This window comes from Ceratosolen solmsi, unplaced genomic scaffold (assembly GCF_000503995.2).
Source record: "Ceratosolen solmsi marchali unplaced genomic scaffold, CerSol_1.0 scaffold28, whole genome shotgun sequence".
NCBI lineage: Eukaryota > Metazoa > Arthropoda > Insecta > Hymenoptera > Agaonidae > Ceratosolen > Ceratosolen solmsi.
In genome coordinates, this window is record NW_011948429.1 from 4,173,548 (window position 1) to 4,197,954 (window position 24,407).

Below are 24,407 nucleotides of genomic sequence, written 5' to 3' on the forward strand. Positions count from 1 at the left end.
TTTGTTAAAAAAAAAAAAATGTAATTTAAATCAAGTAACATAAATGATTCTTAAGCAGTTAACAAAGCTCTCGAGTAGGATAATGATTTACTATAAATATACAGACAACGATGGAATCGTTAGAAATCTCTGATAAAATTTATTATTATACGTAACGTGAAATGGAAAATCTAAAGATGTGCATCAGATTAATCAATCCTGAATTAATACGAAAACAAACGATATTGCATATCCAAAAAATAATTACATAAACAATGTAAACAGAAATTACCAGCATTATATTTCAAAAATAAATAGTTTTTTTTTTCGTATTAAAGCCATTTAAGACCATAAATGATAAATAGAGATAAATGCATTATAATTTTATAGTCCTACCCGCACAGATATAAATGAATAAAATTGCATAGTATTATAAGATATTAAGAACAAAAATATATTAATCGGTGTAAAAAATATTGAAATTAATTTTTGTGATGTTCGAAATACGCCCATGATTATTTGAAAACTTTTAAAAAATCAAAATTTTCATTATAATAATATTGCATCGAAATATTAACAATTAAAGCGAATGAGTTAAAGTTAATTCTATCAAAATAGAAAATAGCGGACGAATTAGGTAATTAAGAATGGTAAGACTTGAAAGTTTCCGTATAATAATTAGCGCTTGACGTTTAAGAGAAATAAAACATGAAATTACAGATTTCCATCAATTTAAATTTATGGCAGCAGAAAAAGGAATTTCTTTTGATTTGCGCGTCTTAGTTAAAATTGAAGAGAACGGCAAGGTTGAGGTGGGAGTTGGTGTAGAGCTCGTCGGTCAATTTTCTTTGCTGTCGAGGTGTTTCTAATAAAAGCCACATCACTATTATAAGCACCTAGACTACAACATATCGATTTTCAATGTATGCATACGCATTTTGTTCATACACAATCCTCAAGTATATTCGCCTCTCTTTTTATTTTTTTCTATTTTTTAATCATTCCTTGTTATATAATTAATATTCATCTCATATTTTTACACGTATTTTCAAATATCCTTTTCTTCTTTCTCTCACACTTCTATTTATACTCTCATTTTGCTATTAATCTCTTTCTCGAAATATATTTTGTTTTCTTTCTAAACCTTTAATTACAATGTTAACTATGTTCATCTAAAATTTCAGATAAAGTGTAGATATGTTTTATTAGCGAATGATGAACTTTCAATAAATTTTTATAATTAATTACAATGTTTTATGAACTTCGAACGAAATATGTCAATTTTTAATATACATATTTATATTATCATAAGTTGCCTTATGATCGTTTGGAATGGATATTTTAATCGATTATTTCGAAGTATAACAAATAGAATGTAATTTACATCCAAATGGTTTTATACCACATAAAAAATAGTAAGAACCTAATATGTAGTATAAAATTAGATTTCAACTTGGGCTATTGTTTAATAAATTCGGGCTTGTACACGTGTGTAAGTGTAACAATGCAATGTAAAACGTTAAGCACTAAAATTAGTATATAGTTTTATTTATGTTCTTCACAGGTGAATTCTCTCATCTCCTCAAACGATCATTAAACCACGCTCGTTTTTCTTCAGACATACAAATTGTAGATATACACTTCGTGAGTCACGTTTACCACCCATTTTTCTACCGGCACACGTGAATAGGAAGGGCGCGCTCATCCATTAATAGTGTTGATTTGATCACTACACTATATACACTTAATAACAAACACTAAGAAGTTCATTTATGAACTACATTAGTCACACTCTCATGGATAAAGGAGGGTAATTTTCTTCGTGAAGCGTAAACCTGAATTTTAGAGATAATCAACTGCAAGTTTGATAATGCGAGAGTAACTATGCTGTTTGTAAAATAGCTTAACTTTCCAATTGTTATTAAGCTTTATATATATATATATATATATATATATATATATATATTAGATATATGATATTTTGAGTGTACTCGTAAGTAACTTGATTATTATCCAGTGAAATTTATTTTTCTTTAATATATATATATATATATATATATATATATATATATATATATTAATGAATTTTTATAGACAATTTTAAAGATATCCGCGTTCTAAACTTAATCGATGATGATGTCTAGAGTAAATTGAAAAATAAAGCTAAAATAGAGCTTTGAATGATACTATGGCCACTATTAATGAAATATAAACAATAATTTTTGTAAATAAAAAATTTAAAGTTTATTTTTCAATTTAACAATTTCTGAATTGTACAATGGATTTAGAAACCTTAAATTTATACGATTCATAAAAAATAAACATTATAAATTTATAGATAATAATGATAATGAAAAATTATTTATTTTAAGAATTACAAAAAACTATATACAGAAAAGGTCTTGGTAGCTTACGATATGATAATGATATGATAACTATACCCGTGAAATAAATATTATGCAGCACACGTCAATAATGTATGTAAAAAATGATGAATAATAATCGCATACTCTTTTCACGGCTATCATTGGTCCAAGTAAAATGAGTAAAAAATTTAAAAACTGACGAAGAAATTGCCACCTTCGAATGACTTGCATATTTTTATTCATAATATACAAAATATTAACGGCTTAGATCATAAAAAACACAACAGATGCTGCTAACTTTTGATTTTCATTACAATATAAAAAGTGGTGATTTTTCAAAAGAAAAAAAAAACAAAAAAAAACTTAGCGTTTGACGTAACGTTATGTATGAATGGATGTAAGTGTACTAGTTGTATAAAAGATCTTTAAGAGTGAACTTGAGAAATCTTTTCCTCCTTAAATTCCAGAAAATGAAGTCTGAAAAATTGTAGTGTCGAAAGTATGATACGGATGATGAATTTTTGTATCCATCTCAAATCTTTCGGCTATGATTACCATGAAAGCAGAAAAGAAGCCAGAAACTCGAATTACGAAGATAGAAAGAATGAAAAGAAAGCCGAGACTATCGCATAACCCTTTTATACTCAAGTATATTAATGGATCAACATTCACCTTCTTTATTATCTTATTGTCTTGTTATTCGTATGTACACATCATACAAAAAACATAGATAATATATATTAAGTTAAAGAGATATTATTTAATTATCAGATCAGAGTAAAATTTTTAAAAGTTCTAAAATTTCATCCATTCATAAAATTAATTCTATACTCAATTAAATCAGTCGTTATTTGGTTCCGGAAATTTTCTGCAATAATTGTTGTATATTTTAAAAAATATGTTTTTAATAGGAAGAACAAACGCACAATAATTAAATATTAAAGAAGAAAATAACAAAAGTACGTTCTAGAATTTTTTAAATTTAAAATTATTCATATTTTTTAATAGCCAAAAGTAATTTTTTTTTTTTTTTTTGATGTTGTTATCGGATATTAAATGGTGAATCAATTAATTACATTTAATTCAATGCTAAAACGGCAGCAATAAAAATTATGTATTTACAAGCTTGCGACTAAACAGCATTTAAACTCAATATAAACAATCAAACGATATCTGTTAAGTGCTACAATATTGAAATCTCATTTATTTGATAAGGAATTAATCCACAATTGTATGATAAGTTATAATAATATTTATAAAAGATTTATTAAGACATTATGGAGGTATTTTATAATATTTTTGGCCAAGAGTAAAAATAAAGGGCTCGGTATCGATATAAGCAATGAATAGTTAATATTTCACACGATATTTTCGGCATAACTAAACTTTTTTTATTGGCTATTGAAAAAATGGTGTTAATAAACATTTTTACATAACCTTTTACGGCATATTTTTTCTCTATAGTAAACGAATACGCTCCTCTTCTAATATTTTTTAATTCAATGCTTTGAAAACCGACGCTACAATGCAGAGTTGAGCTGAAAAATGGTGAATATAACTGGCTTTTAAAACGTCCGTGATGCAATGCATAAATGTCACACCCCTTGTGACTCCTGCGCCGCCGCCCCATTCATTCGATTACACGCAAAGCGCATGAACAATCACGGCTCTCTTGAGCCTGTAAAAACTTTTGAAAACGCAGTGCAAAGAGAAAGCACTTTTTCACGTTGCTTTCATTTCGTGTGGAGAGATTCTTCTTTTCGAATGAGATTTCAGTTGGTATCGATTCTCTGAAATCCAACCTTTTAAAAGAAAGCGTTTACCTATAAAAGCATAAAGGTACACCTTAATAGCTTATTTCGCTACAATTTTCTCCAATCACTTATGAAATTATAATTTGATATTTTAATCGCTTGCAGATTTTAATAAGCTAAAAATTCTTATATATATATATATATATATATATATATATCATTTTTTTAATAATTATCGTATATAGGACAATGTTTAATGTAACACGTCCTTTTAAATATTTATGTATATTATCATTAGTTGGATACTATCCAAAATATTAAGTAAAGTATACGTATTAAAATGTAAATTTATATCTTCAATATGTAAATAAAGAATGTGCGAATATAAACATGCTCGATAAAAAAAAAAAATTTTTTTTTTAACCCTTAACTCGAGTAACTATCATAATACCTTGTAAGATATCAATTAAAAATCTCATTTAAAATATTTTATCCAATTAATTATATATTTAATTATATGTATGTTTAATTATATAATTTTAATGAAAAAGAAATATAAATAACATAAGGATTGTTTTAAAAGTAAGGGAGACAGTAGTTCAATGAAATAATCATCTTACATCGACTGCTAAGTCTTTTCTTTTATTAAGAGTATTCTTCGTCTCTTTTTAAAGATAATGGTAGATTAGAATATTTTGATAAAAATGAACAAATGTATGATTTCTTCAAAGATCACGGCACGTGGGCATTCGTAGATATAAATCAATAAAATAAAAAATATATATATATATATATATATCCATACATCTTATTCTTAAAAAAAAAAAAAGTGAAAATTTTAATATATATAGAAAATGATATTAAAGAATTAGAAGGAAAAATTATAAAATGGTCCATACATATCGATTAAAGAAACACAAAAAGATACAAAGATGAGAACGAAAATACTTACATCGAAAGCTACTCAAAAATAACATCTTGTCAGTCGGTAGTGTTTATGTAGTTCGAATTAGTTCATAGTAAAGAGAATATTAAAAGAAAGAAAGCCTGTGTATGTATGTGCGCAATCATATATATATATATATATGCGTCTGGTAAAGAAAGATTAAAAATGAATATGTTTGGAAATTTGGAATAAGTGTGTAGAGTATGAATAAATATAAGAGAATTTAAGCCCTTCATACTTTTCACAACGAAAAAATAATAAGATCTGATGAATTTTTATTTTACTGATTCATCTATTATTTGTATTAATTATCAATACTAATTGTTTATAAGTTTCGTTACTCGGGCTAAAATTATTGATTTAAGGAACATTCTGATTGACAGATTTCAATCATAATTACATTATTTAATTGAAAAATCATCTAGTAAACTAAAATTTCTCAAAATAATTTATCTCAACATGAAATGCTGAACTGTTTTCCTGTTATCAGTTATCATCTCCGCTATTTCGATAACCATCTCGTACATATCAATTCATTACTGTCCACGAAATATTACTCGGTTTTGTACATATTGTAATGATTTTCTTAATAAATAATTCTTCCTTTTTATTACACATGTTTATAAAGTTTCTATCGACTTATTTAATTATATCCAAATAAATCTTAAATAATATCATATTGATATAATACTTTGTACTATGTTTGATATGATTATTGCATACTCAAGATCGATATCCAATCTCAAAAAATTCTTAAAAAAAAGAATAATTCTGAAATAATAAATAATTCTATTCCTCATTTGAATCATTTTAGAACTTTTATTGTATGAAACCCTCTACATCTTTCGTTAATAACATCTTTATGTCAAAATGAAAAAATTACTACTCTAGAAAATAACACAAAATAGAATAATAAATTTCTCTTATATTGAAATATATAAATAACTTCAATTATAAAAAAAAAAAAAACAAAAACAAAAAACAAAAAAGAAAAATAAACTAAAAGACATGAGAATCGGTCAAGGACTTAATTCTTCCGAATGATAAGGTTGACTAATCTTTTGTTTCTAATTTGTCCATTAAGAAGTTTGTGAACTATATAAAATTAATAGCATTATAAATACATAAAAAAAAAATTAAAAAAAAAAAAATCTTAATAATATTCTTAAATAAGGATTTTCAATACATAAAATTAATAAACATATGAAGAAATTGACCCTTTGCCACATTTGCACATAATCGAATTGCTAAATATAAGAGACTCATGAAATTTCTAATTGTTTCAACAATAACAATAAAATTTACTAAATATACATTAACCCCCCGAGGGACCATATGAAATTTTTCTGAAATTTAAATTAACAAAACATGTTTTTTTTTTATCTATTTTATATATCATATTTGATTATATGTTTTAAAAATTAATTACTGAATAATCACATCAGAATACAAAAAAAAAAAAAAAAAAAAAACTTGTTAGCTTATTTAAAAAATAAGCCCACACTCATTATATAAAATGATTAAATATACTTGTGAGAATAATAAAAGTAATTAAACTTACCTCTGAAGCTAACTCCGAGTCATCCATTGTGTATTCTCCGAAACAATCTCGTCACTGAATTTCTAAAAATTCAGAAAAAATAATATTTGAAATCTATCCATTTATTAAATGTAAAACCTATCATAATAATAACACTTATGCTTAATCCTATTTATAATTTTATTGTTTAATGTATCACATTTAATTAATTTTATTAACGAAGTGATAATTTTATTTAATTAAAATACCTATTCACTTGTTTTAAAATTAGTTGAAACTATTCTAATTTTAATTATAATTATATTACTATATTATTTTGATCCGTATAAAATACAAAGCGAAGTAAGGTACTAAAATAAATTAATCTACAGTTTCTAAACTTAATCATAAGGTTGCACCGAAATTCGGATATTTCAATCAAGTACATCCATTTAGATTAAAATTAACCCTTCCCTTTGGAATTCAGTATCGTTTCCATTATAATAAAATCAGTTTACGTTTATTGTTTTCCTCTATTATACAGATGGTACTCAATAAAATTTCTAAATTTAATAGTTAATATTAAACATCAATCGATCATTACTCAACTAATTTAAATCTTTATGTAATTACAGCATATTTTTTTTACAAAAATTTTTCCTATATATTTTTAAAATATGTAAAAAAAAGATGATAATGAACTCGTAAAAAGGAAGATAAAGCCGCCTGACTATACGCAACTGCTCTACTTATATTGACTAAAGTAACTTCATTTTCTATTTTAAAAATAAATATACTATTTATGTATACTAGGAGATTATACTTAAGATACAATATAAATATTTTTTTCAATGAAAATTCGTATAATTTCAAATAAAATGATACATATTACACATTACAATTCCATTACTACTATCCGTATTAATATTTTTCAAAAATATCGTTTCTATTTTAAATTAATGATTTTTGGTTTTATTTGATTTTTAGAATTTAAAAATTTTATTATTAATTATGTCATTCTTTTATGTTAATTTTGATGTCTTAGAAATATTTTAAAATATTTAATCTAAAATGAAAATATGCATGAAAGCGGCTTAACTTATAAAAATGTTTAGGTAATTCAAAGTGTGAACGGATTATATGATGAAAAATAGATAAAAAGTTTTACTAGCGTAATTATTTTAATCCACTACGAGACTGTAAATTTTGAAGAACTTTAAATTCCGAATATTTAATCAATTCATGAAGACTTCAATAGTTCAGAATTTTTTACAAAACTACTTATAATGAAAAATTTTCTTATTCTTACAAATCGATATTCATTCATAATATTTCTTCTACTGAGCCATAAAAGAATTTGATCATTATAATTATGTAATTTTTTTCCAATTGCATTTAACAATACGTCAGATAAGATTATTCGAAAATGAAAAATCGATTTGTTACATACAGCTGCCTAATTACATAGTCTAAATAAAATATTTTATTGACAGAATTCTAGAGTATGATAATATAGATTCTTTGAAGACTTTTCTTTCTTAATTTACTATATCGTTCACATTAGATTTTTCTATAAATCTACTTATCACGAGTCCTATCTATATTACATGAAATAATAAAACTTTCTTTACATTTCAAATTAACAATCGTATAATTTATGTGTAGTTTCGCAATATACTTAAATATTTCTTTATATAGCAAATGTTTACACGGTTCTTAATATAGTAAATGTGCTTCGATATTTCTTTACATATTTTACATAAATATTTTAGAAATATTTCTGTAAAACTTATTACTCGCGGTGCAACGTGCAACGAAGTCACATTGTTGCTTTAATACTTTAGATTTGAAATACCGAGGGACATGTATTATACAGCGCACAGTTATCAATTCTCAAATCAATAAGGATAATGGATGAAAATCCTTGATTTAAAAGTAAGTGTCAGACGCAGCTTTTGCATCGTGTATGCTTGCAATGAGACAGAATCATTTTTCAACAATCACGTATCCGCGTAGATGGAAAATAGCTGGTACGACTCCTGCTATTCGTAGATCCTTGCATTCTGGTCAATTTTAGCGAGAAACAAGAAAAGGAAAAACAATAAACCGTTAAATGAACAATTAAATGTAACAAACACTCCGAGTCAACGCCCAACCACAGGCATCGCGTAAGATCGGAAAGATCACCAACATCGTCTACGTGCCAAGAATTCATGCCATACCTAAGTGACTCAGCAACATCAGAAATATCCATGAACAATTCGCAAAATATTGTAAGAAAATGTTCAAAGCTGGACAAACTTTACGATCCATTTGAGACTGCCTCTTTATCAAGTTATGCAAACGTAGTTTTTCAAGCGCAACTTTAAATACTACACGCTCCTCTATGTACAAAGCTCCAATTGTATAAAGCGTTATGAAATGCAAAACAAAGGAATCATAACTATTGTTCATCATAACAAATGCAATATACAAAAGTTACATGAACAATAACTCATCATGCTTTTTAACATTCGTTGTCTCAAAAATATCATCATCCTGTCAATATAATATAACTCTATATTTAATACAAATTTTATAGAATATCTTCAATATTTTTCTATGTAATAAATAGATTTAGATTTTCTGATTTGTTGTAATTATCTTATTTCTCAATTAATTTAATAAAACGGAGACGAGTAATATTTATAATCAGAAAAATATTTTCAATTCAATCAAAGCTTTTGATACATTCTTTATGAAAATTAAAGTTTTCTCTTTACGATTAATATGGCATTGATTTTTAAGAAGTTATGGAATAAATATATTTAATTCAAGTATGTAACAATGTGACTTCTTACAAATTACTTGTTCAGGCTTCTAATAAGTGGTATATGCTAAATACCGTAATCGTTTGAAATAAAATAAACAGTACAATATTGTTATATTTAATTAGTATTATTTATAATTTCTAAAACGATAGAATGAGTTATCAGTGATCGGTGAAAAACGGATATGTAAACTTTTATGATCTAATAGATTATCTATACATTTAAGAATTCAATAACATAAGCATGAAATGGATTAGATTGCATAAATAAATTATAACTTCCTTTATCGAAAATAATAGTAAAATTTTTAAAATCAAATACAGCTTCTTCTTAGTAATTTAAAAATTCTTGGCAAATTAAATAAAAAAAATAAGCACTACAACGTACATAATGAACATGATGACAGATAAAAAAATTTATTGCTGTACTCTTTACTTGCAAAATAATATTAATACGAATAGCAATTGTATATCATGGACTAACTTGATTAGAGAATAATAATATTTTTCTTCAATCTGATTAGTTAACTTCGATCAACGCTATTCGGATGTACCACAGCATACTAGAACTTCAGAACAACTTCGTTGGGTGGATATTTAAATAAATTCTTATTTTACTTTTATAATAAAACAGAACATTTTAACCCTTTTCAATATAATAACAAACTACATACTAAAAATTCACTAAAAAATGTTATATTTCTTAGCCATTAAATTTGATTTATTGATTTTATTAAACCAGTACATTACATACGATTACATTAGTAATTTAAATTTTGCTTTTTGAAAGAATAATTTCATGCTATTTATATGAAATTTTCTTTACTTGGCAACTCAATAAGTAATAATTATTATTTTATTTTTTTTTTTATTCCTTATTTATTCTTTCAATTAACAAGTAAACCATATATTGCACTTAAGTCCAATCTATATAATAATATATTAAACTTCATTAAATAAGAATCGTAAATTACTTTTATCTTACGAATTTTTATTTTATACCTTTAAGCAAATGTAAGAAATTTTCGAAAATTTGTACGAATGATTAATGAAACTATTAATGAGAAAGAAGTCTCATTCCTCGCAATAAACAACTGTGCCAACATATAATAATTTATACAAATTAATGACCTCTAATGTAAATTGGTCATGTGGTTCGTTACTACTTATGTTTTAAAATTATTATGCAAATATAATAGTCTATCGTATAATTATAAGTAAATGAAGATTCAAGTAAATCTTGGGAGGTTCGTTTCTCTTCAACACAAATAATCACATATAATATTTTATAATGCAAAGTTCACTATAAACAAAGTAATATAATCATTAGAATGTATAATACAATTAATGTGCTAGAAATGTTCATAATCTGATTTTTATTTCTTATCTTCGCTAAATAAAATCGAATCTCATAATATATTTAATTTTATATTATTATTATATTCAACGCAAAATATATGATATATATTAAATATGAATTTTCAAAGTAAAATAGAAAATAAAAAAATTTAATATTTAAATTTTAAAGTAGTTTAATAATATAATACAGACTCTAGTGAAGTATAAAATTATTTCTTAAAATTTCAAAACAAAGTCTTCCAAATCGAATAATGGGAAATCTTGAAGTTTTGTTAGGAATAGAAAATTTAGCCTCTATAGAAAATCTATTATATATTTTCGCTTACTTATGAAACGATCATAATACAAACTTTTTTGTTAGTAAATTTATAGCAATTTTATTCGCGCAAAACTTTTTTAGTGTATGTAAGCCAATAAAATCACATTAGAGGACTCCCAAGTACTTATATCCAGTTATAAAAGCTATTGGAGTCGAGATTAATTTGCTTGGTAACTGCACCCGCTGATTCTCAAGTCACGAATTCTTTTTTCTGATGAAAATATATTAACTCCCCAATGACTTTCAAACTAGTTTACTTAACATTGTTTTTAATTACGTAAGTTCTTCCAATTAATTATCATCGTTTAACTTATGAAAAATTTTATTAATATATCATGAAGTATCTTTAGTACAAAATAAAGAACAGCGCCGACTATACTTGTTCAGATTACTTTCTATTTTTAATTTGAAACATTAAATTCTAATTGTAATTGAAAAAAAAAAAGTTTAATAAAATGTACTATTTTTATACTATAATATGTATTACAAAAGAAGCAATTTTAGGATAAAATAAAAAAGTTATTTAATTCCAATATTGTGTATAGAAATGAATTGTTGTTGTTGTTGTTATTATTATTATTATTATTATTGTTATTATTATTATTATTATTATTGTTATTGTTATTGTTATATGTAATTATAAAGAAAACAATAATATAAAATGTTGATTAATTTGATGTTTTTTTTATTTATACCTTAGTCGAATTCGTTGAGTAATTTAGATTTCCTAACTTTCTAATTTCTAGTTTCTAAACTAGAAACTGTTAAATAATAATGTCTTGTTTAATCCGAAAATCCATTACGAAATATCGTATTGTAGTATGGCACAATTATAATTATTATATATTGTTAAGTACACGAATTATTAATTCGTATTACTAGTTATATTATCAGCAAGTGAAATTGAATTCTTACATTTCACTATTTTCTTCAATAAAATAAAAAACAATTCATTTGACAATATGTAATTCTGCTGAATTTTTTTATTTTACAATATACAGTCTTGTAAAAAATTTTCGATTGAAATTTACTTAACAATTTACTTAAGCCTTATTAAATGTCTAATTTTTACCTTTAATTTTTTACATTAAATTGTTATATATTTACTTTTATAATTATTATGCTTCTTGTTATTGCGATAACTTTATTTCATCTCACTTTAAATGTACTAATTCCATATTGATAAAACAATGTATATAAGACGGTATATTATTCTATAAATATATTGCTACTAGCGACTATAAATATTAAATTATCATTTCAGTGTTCGCTCAAGTCCAGCCTTCTTCACTATTCAATTTCCTTCTTCGAATTCTATCCTTCTTTCTTCAACAATTCAAATTCACTTCACTTAATGCCTGAGTTCTTCACGGAAATATTGGCAGCGAATGAAAAATTAAGCGAATGGCAAATTAACATGAAAACATTATTGCATTACTAAGTATTCCGCCAACTTTTGCGCGAGTTTCAATTTCACATTGAATATTATAAATCATAGGAGCGGTAATACGCTTTGAAGATTGAAGACTCCATAGTTGGAGGTAAGAGTATGATAGGGGGTGAACCCTCTGAAGTGAAGTCACCGACAGTGAAGGATCGGGCAAAGATAAGCGGCCGTGCTCCATTTTTCCTACATCCAAAGTGCCCTATTGCAACTCACTCCCGTCAAACGTGCGAGCGTACTCGGAGCTTCGATATGGCGAAAGGCCGCGCGAATCATCGATCGCATCTCTATTCATGGCGCTCCACATACGTGGCGCTTACTTTTGAAGGGCTGTTGATGTCAACTGGCTGCTTCGGAATAAGTAAGCTCTTAAGCAGGTGGTATATAAGTTCGTTTACCGAAGTTGCGCAACTTGCCCGAGTCCTACATTGTATTTACGCGATAGCAGAGATGTACTGATGTATAGTTGGCTTTTTATTCCATGTCGTATAAAGCACTTTTTTAAAACAGCCGATAATATGGCCGATGTGCATAGGATATAGCGAGTCACTCGTAAACCTTTCGTAATTGTAGCGTTTCCGCGCTATTAGCAAACAATCAGTTTTTTTTTTTTTTTTTTTTTTTCTTATTAACTTGTTTACGGATGGAGTCGAGTAAACCAACAATGATAAATCAAGTGCTCCTCTGTGCTTGCGATCTCTAATGAATTTACCATTATTTAAGCTTCTGTATAGTATCGGGTGATAGTCTCTAATATATAGGCCATAACTAATGTTTAGTGCATTATCCAAAACATGATTAATTTTCTTCTATCTTTATAAATATACAATGAATACTTATGTGAAAATGATAGAATTACAGAATCAACGTGTGTTTTGTAATATAACATATGAAAAATCTTAAGTGAACATTCCAGAGTTTAATAATGTATTATTAACTTGTAATGTATGTATTAATATACATATAATAGCATTATATCTAATTCTAACGTATTTTATATTTATATTTAATTGAAAATGTAAATTTTTTATAAACTACGCAGCATCCGTAAGCAATTAAATTTCCATTATTTGAATTTGAATATAATTTATTATATTGAATGATGTAATATCAGCAAAAAGGTATACCTACTTGGTAAATAATAACTGCACGCACGACTGTCCTGTTGCATTGATATTTAAGAGTCTAAGAAAATTGTAAAGTATAAAATATTTCATTTTTATCAACGCACAAGATATGTACTTTTACTAAGTAGCATAAAAAAATTAAATGCTGATCGAGCTAATTGTAATAGATTAGGATAGAAATATTTAATAGCAATGCTACAAACTTATTTCTTTTTATTTCAACAATTCAACATGATAAGCATGGATTTACATTTTCTACCATCAATTTTAGAAAAAGAATACAACCATAATTGAAAAAATTAGTAATTTTGTTCTTATTAAATTTACGTATTGCATACTTTTTCTTGCCGTATAGATTTGAATTCAATTAATAAAATTTGTAATCTACTGACTCATCATCTGCTAATAAATAAATTTAACATTTCAAATTGTTACCATTTTAATTTTGTTTTGCTTTGTTTGCTTTTTCAAATAACCTACCGCAATTTAATACTATCTAATACTAGTATTAGATAGAGATAGCAGTAGATATTTATACTTACTTATATTATTTTGACCCTTAAATGTAAAATTCTTTAGCAAATAGTAATAGATATTGTATGATAACTTAATTTCAGTCCAATTAATATATTAATAAATACCGATGTTGCGTAACCGTACGTAGTAATTAAAGGTGTCATCGTTTGTCCAAAACTTACAAGTAGCATAAAAATAAAATTTGACCACCTATCTTTGAACTTCTCTATACTTAACAAAACTCAATTACATTTGTGAAATTTATGAGATATATTAAATGACCACCTATCGCAGGCTTTAATAATAAAAATATCATTTTACATCCTCCATTGGTAATGGGAAAATGTAAGGACATGAGATAATAAACGTCTGGCTTAAATACTTCTCTTCAACTTGTCCAACAAACTTATATCGAATACTATTTTAACATTATTAAATTCTTTCACATTGGCATGATTTTTCTCTAACTAGTGCAATAATCACCTCCCCTCCCTCACCACTGCCCCCCCCCCCACTTACCAAGAAATTATTATTAATTATTTTTCAGATCTGCGGTTCAAGGCACGTGTCGTACATACCGACAAAATGGCAAGCGGAAAAATCTCGAGTTGCGGTTGCTCCTTGCTAAGGCGACCCTGTACGTGTGTTACGAACGATGGCAAAAAAAAAAACTCGCTCTCCTCGAGTAAGAAACGCTATGGCGAATAACGAGCCCAAGTCTATCGTGCAATATACGCCGTTACGTACATGTGCGAGTGTGTCGCGTCTAGATGAGATTGACCCTACGAGCGTACGCGGGAATGCCGTAGCAAGAAAATTGAAACAAAAATAAGACTCGAAGCGAATTCTCGCAAAGCTTATGCAAATACGTGCCTCCTCGAGTTGCTGTGTTGCACGATACGCGTAATAGTCACAAACGGTCGATTTAGATGGTGAAAAACAGTGAGCGCCCTCGTCAAATCGAGATTCCATGAGCATCTAACGCGTCTACAATGATATTGTATTTTGTGTAATATGGACATAACGAGGGCAAACTTTACTTATTCCTTCATAAAATTTCTCTTGTTTGTTATTTTAACCCATTTCGTTTTATAATCGTAATCTCTTTGTCACATCGAGTAATACTATATAAGGTTGAGGGAATGTTTTTCCTACCTGTAGATATTATTTGGTAAATAAAAGATACAAGTACAAAAGTAAAAATTACTTCGATATTAGTTATATAATTGTTACAAAATTATAATAGGAAAATGTAATTTTCCTCGCCAATATCACTCGCTACACGACTACACGCGATTAAAATATTTTTTCATTCGAATGGCAACAACGATTTTACAATTTTATTCTATTATTTTATAAATTTTATAAATTATAAATATATTTTATAAATTTTATAAATTATAAATATATTTTACAAATTATAACATTTTATAAATTAAATGCCTGTACATAGAAACAATCCAGTTTTTTTTTTTTTTTTTTTTTTTTTTTTTTTAATACAAACAATTGAATAGTATGTTCTGATACAGCGATGTCAATAATGTCATTATTATTCTTTTATTTTACGACATCTTGCGTTTTTATGATACGTCTTTAAGCGATTAAAACGGTAATTAGAATGTCTGGAAATTACATGTTTCGATGTATACGCCTTTTGTAAGCGTTATTAATAAATGTATACAATATATATATATATATATATATATATATATATATATAGTGGATGGGTGCAGATAATACAAATTACCTAATTATTAGAAATAATTCAACGAAAACAATTCTAATACATTTGACACTTTAACGTTATGTTATAATTAAGATAAAATCAAAGCAAATATTAAAATGATTTCGTATTACAATTAGAATCTGATACTCTAGATTTACATATATATATATATATCCTTAATCGTGATGATAATCGATATAATAATATTAAGGAAAATTATAAAACATGTTTATGTGATATTTTTATAATTATTAAATAATATTTAAAGTCATAGATGTCGTAGACCGTATGAAAAATATATCGATACCCTTTAAGACATTACATACAATACTGTAAGATCGTTGAGTTTGAGCCAACTAATATGAATTAAACAATAACAATTTGTTTTTAATTTTGTGCATATAAATTATATTGTACCAAGTTGAAAGATTAAAATTTCCTTTTATAATTGAAATTTAGTTTGCACTTTCAATATATTTTCTACCATTAATTAAAACTAATCAAAGCTTAAATTATAAATTATAATTCAACTTATAAATTTCATTTAAAACATACTTTATTATTTCCGTCCACTTCTTTATAATAAAAATTACGTACGTCGATGTAAGTCGATTAAGGCAATTGCACTGGCCAACGGCAATAGGAATACCTATGTTTTATAGAAAACGTAACAATTGCATATATATTTCGGTTGAAAGAATTCTCGGTTCTCGTAAAATTTTCAACCAAAGAATACATTTGTATCATTCATTTGTTCCTACAGTAATTAGTATGATAAATGGAATTTAAAGTCTATTAAATTTTCTGTGGCAATATTTTATCGAGCATAAAATTAGAACTTATTTCTATATTTAAAACTTCAAGTGTAATTATTATGAACAGAATGTCATTTTATAAAATTAATTAAGATTATAATATGATAATATAATATAACGATAAGTACCTGAGTAATGGATGCATATTTAACATAAATATTACAGATATTCGGATAAGCAAAACATTTTCAATAACTATTTATAAAAGCGAAACTTATGTATTTTTCAAGACGCGCAAGTGGCTATTGGCTAATTAATTATAACAATGCTAATTCACATATAATGCATATTTAATATTTAGTTTGTAAAATGGCTCGTTTTCGTATTATAGAATAGATAATAATTAAGAAGTCTAATCAATATGAAGTTGTTAGGAAATGATTTATCGCACGTCATCTTAGTGGCCTACTGAATACTTCGCTGAAAACCTTGAAAATATGAATTTGCTATGTTGATAGAATACGAAGCAATCGTTTCTAAAAACTAGCGGATACCTCTAGTTAATTCTAGAATATATTATACGATGATCAAATGTATGAATCTAGCGAATTAATCCACCGCACTAGTTATTTCCTTAAAATAAATAAAATAAATTTCTCAATATAAGTCATAGAGTATGTATGGTAATAAATTATGAGAAAAAAAAAACGAAGATGTAATCTAAACTTCATTTCTTGTATAGATAGTCATAAAAATCTTTTGTATAAGAATCGATGACATAAATTGATACTTGAAGCTTAAATATTTAACAGAAAAAAAAGTTCGTTAATTAATACGAGATAATATTTATTTTAATAAACAATATATTTATTTCAATTGAATTTAATTTTGAAAAGTAAAGGTTAAAAAAAAAATCTACTCAACGAGTTTATATTTTTCAATCGAAGGTAACGAGGAATTTTATAAAAATTAAATTATAAATCAATAATTACCATCGAGCATTTATGCAAACAAAAACATAGTTTACTACATAAGCTATTTCAATATAAAGCTACAAACAAGTTCTCTGACGTAGAACATGTTGTTTGTTCTATCAGTTACAACATTTGTAGTATACATCTCGACAACTATAATTCTTTTCTATCTTGCCTAAATATTTTTTTTTTAAATTCATTGAATTTCAGAAAATCCCATACCAATTAGCTGAAATATGTTGGTCAAATTATTATATTCAAATTTCAATCTACTTCATTGGACAGAGATGAAGACATAGTAACCATAATTTCTTTAATTTACTATCTACGTTACTAGCTACTTTCAAATATGATAATTATACATAATGTAAATATGTAAATAAAAAAATTTAAATATTTTATTTTAATGTAATGATTTATATTTTATATATTACTTTTATAAAATAAATGTCATAAACCAAATGTCAACTTGAAATTTTTATTTCTATTTATTTTTATTTATTTCATTCAAATAATGGAATTTATTTCATTATATTTTTCATATTTTATTTTTTATAATGAGACGTATTTTTTCAAAAAATACTTACAAGTATTAATGAATCTCCTATTGAAAATATAAATTTATTGTATGGAAAATAAATCTTATTGTGAAAACACTAAGTATCGAAAATATCCAAATTATCGAAATTGTTTTAATAAAAATATCAATTTTATTCCGCTTTTCCAAAATTTTGCGATATAATTTACATTGTTTCTTTGCTGGATTCTGTGCTAAATCTACGAAGATCAATACTCAAGCTTATACTTTATTTTTCATTCTTATTTTTGATTTTCTTGCACACTTACATACTTCTATATCTATAATTTTCATAATCATTCTTTTAAATGATATCTATTAACAGTCATGAGCATATTAAATTCAACTTCAATCTTTTCATAATATAATATTTCACAAATTAAACTGCAATAAATCTTTGAATGTCCTAATAGAACGTTTTTCTTATAATTGCTAGATAAATTATTCAAATATCTGTTACGATTGTAGAGTAAAAAAAAGAAAAAAATATTCACAGACAAGTATTGTCATACTTAGTAATCTAGCTATGAGCAAAAACTATAATACTTACGGAGACAAATTTCATAAAACTTTTAACTGACCCGGCCTACCATAGTGTTTATAACTTTCTTAACACGCTTATTATTATAATAAATAAAGTAAATTTTGTATTTTATTCACTCATATTAATTCATTCGGACAATGACTCTTGTTGTTTTGTTTATCGTTTTTCTTTTCTAAAAATGACCAAAAATAACTTCCAAGTATCGCACATAGTAAAATACTCTTGACTTCCTTACAGCTGTTTGCCAATATTTTCTTTATAACATCAATTATACATCTATCTAATCGATACCAATGCTACTTGGGATAAAAATTAAAACCGATCCTCCCTCTGTTTGCAGAAATGTTCAGTCCGGTGGGCGGAATGCAGAAATCCTGGCTAAAAGCCCGCATGACTTTTTTCAGTCCACCGTCAAGATCTTCGTCCAGCTGGAGGCAATTTTCCAAGAGCTGGAAATCCGCCAGGAAAGCAGCTCGAGTGCGACAGAAGCATGGCGGGCTCGTAATTTGCTCGACGGTGTACTTTGTGAACGCGCGCTTATACATAGGAGGAAATTAATTGCTTATATGCGCATCGCAGCATTGGTAAGTAGGAAGAGAACCGCGCATCCCGCATACGAGATGAAAATTCGGGAAAAAAGCCACAATACTGGTGAGTGCGATGAAAAATTTCGCTGACCATCGATGTCCGGCACGATAATGGACTTTTTTGTTTAATGATACGATTTATCCTTCGCATTATTTCGAGAACAAGAGGGTAAAAAAATTGCTAGATTTTGTGCTTTAAAAATTATATTATTTGAAAATAAAAACGATTGAAAATTATAATCTAAGTAATCTAAAGTATGTCAAGTATTCTACCATTACTATAGATTAATTTAACAATCGCAAGATATACATATATATAATATATTTAGAATTTTTCATCTATAATATTTTCATATCGGGCATTATGCAGTGATACAAATTTATAAACTTCCTTGCGTTACATATACCATACTACTCACTGTTTAAATATTTATTCTAAATGTTAGATCAATATAAATGTATGATAAATTTTCAATAAATTGTAAAGAAGTTTCGTATAATTATGTTATTATATTATGAAGTTGTAGGATGTATTGTTGGATTAATCTTTATAATTATATTAGCCCACGAAGAATAAAAATATAAGATATAAAGTTAGGAGTTAAAATAGCACTGTAAATCATAATTATTTATTTAATGTTTTTGGAAGAGATTTATATCCATATGGTATTATGCAGACTTTACAAAAGTAATTGTCCATGTTTTATTGTATCGACGGCACAACTTTTTTGCACAGTACTCGATAATCCGTTTCGTTGATATTACATAATAACTAGGATTACATAGTATTCAATAAGTGAATCGTAATAACGGTAGATTAATCATTAATAAATATCAAAATGTGTTTTTCGAAACAATTAGAATGTAAAAAAATAATAGAGTAAAAAGATCTACGTAATTATAAAAAAATGTTTATAAATAGTTTCATCAATTTGTAAATTCATAAATTTTTACACTGAAATTAAATTGTTCTTTTATTAAAACCATAATATTATTTATTAAATTCTATTTTAAATACATTACTCCTATATAATTTATATAAAACAAAAACTGTATTGTAATATGTTAATTTTTTTGTTAATGTATAAATAGGTAATACGAACAAAAATTATTTTCTAACGTTAACTTATTTTCGTATTATAACGTACACGTCAACTTGTAATTTTTTTCCATTACACTTTTGATTTTTAATTTATGCTCATATTGAGTATGAATAAATCAATAATCCTAAATAAGATAAATAACATGTATGATAGTTTGAAGCAATAAAGTTGAATTTAAATTTATACATGATGCGGATATATTTATTAATCAATTTTTCTACATATGCATAATCATCATAAAAGGGCAATGGTTTGGTAAAATTTTGAATTGTAATGTACGCAAATTGTAAGTTAATAAATCACTACTTTGCTTTGAATACAATGATAATTTGATTAAAATCCAACTTTTTTGATATACCAATGATTTTTTTTTTTTTTTAAATTTGGATAGGAAAATTAATTGAAAGTTTACTAGACTCGAATTGAATGAAACAATATTAAATTACGTTTAAAAATTTATAAAATAATCATAAAATGATTTTCTAAGTTAAAAGAAATTAAAATCAAAAGAAATTTTGTATATTTCGAAAAAGTTTTATTTTATTTCTTCAAATTTTATTCCATATAAAATAATAACGCATACATACGTCTTTTTGAAGTAACGATGCAAATACAAAATCGTATTATTATAAAAACAACATTGAAAGTATAAATAAATTATAATATTATGGCAAAGCAAACACTAATGCTATTGAAGCAAAATTATTTTTACCAATTTTTAACATTGCAATACTCGAGACAATACAAAAGGTCGTAAAAATGTCATCGAAACATAAACCGCGTTTGAGCTAATATCAGTCACACAAAAACGCGTTTCCGTATTTGAATTGCCATAATAAAGAATAACTTCGATATCGTTTCAAAAATCTTGAAATCTTGAGACTAAAACTGGAGGCAATTTTAAATGTAAATTTTACTTGGTAGTAAATATTAAAGAAATCAATATCTGTAACATATTTAATATATTTCATCGATAAAAAAAAAAAAAGAAAAAAAAAGAAAAGAAAAAAAAGAAAAGAAAAGAAAAGAAAAGAAAAAAACTATAAAGCATAAATCTATAATATTTTAATATCTTCAGATGCAAGTTTTAATATTTTCTTTTGATTTTAATAATACACTTCTTATTCAATGAAAATTGTATAATAATAAAAAAAAAAATGAAAAAACTGTAAAAATATCTTCATACGTATTTATAAAACATTATAATTTTAAGTTTACGTGCATAATAAAACCTGATAGATTCATGAGTTTAATTAATTTTTTTTTAAACGTAGCTGTAATCTTCGACATATGTAGTACCTATTACGACATAAATCAAAAATCAAAATTCAATCTTCAGATAAAATAAAAAATTAAAACAAATCTTTTTATAAAATGTTTATGCGCAATCTTGGTTTTAAAATAATTATAAGTGTCGATGGAAAATATACTGAGAATATTCGAGTGTATAAAAAATACTTACATAAACAAAAACACTATGTTTTGTCCAAATTTCATTTTGTCCATAGTAGCCATTTGCAGAATAAAATGCTACAGATTTATTTTTAAAAATCATTTATTACAAAAAAGACATGTTTAATATAAATGTAAGTTCAAATATGTATATTTTCAAATATGTATATTAGATTTAAAAATGAAAGATCATTTTCGAGAAATGACGGTTTCTGGTATGATTTTTCTTTAAATTTAATAATTATGTTGTATATTAATTAATATTGTGTATTATAGTATGTATATATAATCATAAAGATTGTATTATTTAAATAATATAAGAAGATATTATTTCGAATTCTATGCAAGATCGATGCAAGATCTATGAAGATGCAAAACTATTATTGATATACAATTTTATATAGAATATATATAATATATATATATACATATATATAAAATGGCTGTATATTAGATAATTTAAAATAAGAATGATTTGAAAAATTTAATTGTGCTTTGGTACGTATAAAATATACATATAAAAGAATTCATAAATTTTTCTTTAAAAGATTAAATGTTGAAATAATAATAAAATAATATTTTTAACGTTAACATTCACAACAGTCCCACTATTATTTAATATTATAACTTCTCATTTACCTTTTAATATATGGTGATCACTTATTGAGAAATTTCATAATAATGTGACATTTCCAATATTCTTAGTTTTAAAAAGTTCATTGAGTGTGATATTATTTAAATTTGTAATTTTGAAATGTTTATAATATTACTCAGTTGAAATATTTGACACAACAGTTTTTTAAAATATGTTAATATTATTAAATATAGATGCCAAACAATCGTGATTACCAGATTGCGAAAGACATCTCTCAACATTCTTTTTTTAATTATTTAAAATGTATTCACATATATTAACATTTGCTTACATAATATACTAAATAAATAATTTAAATTATTATTGGAATATTCGATAATTAATTCTCTTCTCGGTTATGCCGAATTTATATAGGCATCAATGAGTCAACGAAACACAATCAATTATGAAATCTATTATTGAAAGATTTATGCGCTAAATTCCAATAACAAGCAAATAATACAATAAGAGCACAATTTGTGTAAAATAAGACTTGTTGTAGATAACGTATAGTAAGTAATGTTTTAACAAATGTAAAAAATGTTTTTAAATATTATAGCATCTTATAATGCATAGTTTAATCACAAGCAGCGCTTCGTAATCCAGCTCAACTGTTCTGTCCGGCTGTGATTTAACGGATTAGTTGCGTTCCCAAGGTCTGATTGGATCGGCCTTGCAATTCTCTGAGCGATAACATTTACACAAAACGCTTGAATTATTATCGAGTAGTGGACAATTTTAGCAATCGCAAAATTCGACTTCCCATTGCGCGGTTCATCATTTTATTTTTAATTAAATCACAGTATTTTAAAGTCCACGTATTCTCAAAGTTAACTAGTATTATTAAGTGAAATTGTTGAAATTCAACAAGTCGATAGTAGAACGACTTCGTTGTCGGAGATTCGCTATTCGAATGCACGTTTATATCGTAACTATTTGATTTTCTTTTATTATAGCTTCAATTTTCGCTCTTCTTATCCGACTTTATCTTTGGCACTTGCTTAACCTTCTCTTAGACGGTGCATGATGTATAAAAGGAGAGGTGAATAATTTGAGAGACAAAGAGACAATGAAGCAAGAGTCGTCTAGCATTAAACGATAAAAGGAAAGGATAATAATATCAATGAGATATTATTTCGATACAATATGTGTTTATTAAGTGATTAATAAAAACAAAAACAAAATCGGAAATTATCGAACGAATCTTATTAATAAAACTAATATAATATTGTAGTAATCGTTAATTTGAAATTATGTACAATTTCTAATTATTCATTTTGTATGTTATTTTCAACTTCCCAATAGAGTTAGGAGAATGCAAACGAAGCTTATGGCCAACGGTTATCCAAAGCGAAAAAACTCAAATAAAATTTCTTTCTTCTTACAACTGCTTCAATAGATATCAAAATACTATTTACTTGAATAGACTTTTCTATCTTTAAACATATTGTTTTTCTTTTGTAAATTATAGTCATTCGAAATAAATGATGACACATTCTTTCTCATTATACTGTGTTCAAAATAAAAAAAAAAAAAAAAAAAAACTATAAATACAATTACATTTACAGAAAAATTATGATATTTGTTTAATTTTTAGTTAAATTTCAACTTAAATTTAAAAACTATTTGGATTTTCCATTGAACTAATTTATCTATTTATTCAAATATTTTGTTCTCCATAAAATCTTGTAAATTAGCTTTGTATAAAAAATATTGACATTATATATTATACTTATAGACGTTATAAATTCATAAATGTGATCTCAAATTCATTCGTAGAATTAAAAATATTTTAAGTATTGTAATTAATAAATTAAATTATTATAATTAAAATTTACTTTTATATTATTTTATATTTTAAATGTTTTAAGTAGTGGTTATTATTGCAATATATCATAATTCATAATATTATTTATT

At 25.4% G+C, this 24,407-nt stretch overlaps 1 protein-coding gene across 1 annotated transcript in view; it reads right to left on the reverse strand.

The window, feature by feature from the left end:
- The window catches only part of Dh31-R (Diuretic hormone 31 Receptor), a 266,269-nt gene that overhangs the window by 209,240 nt on the left and 32,622 nt on the right, over positions 1–24,407 (reverse strand). Inside the window, exon 2 of the mRNA XM_011501585.1 lies at positions 6,607–6,668. Within this exon, the coding sequence (XP_011499887.1) occupies positions 6,607–6,633 (27 nt within the window). The 5' untranslated portion in view covers positions 6,634–6,668. The remainder of the gene's footprint in view (positions 1–6,606; positions 6,669–24,407) is intronic.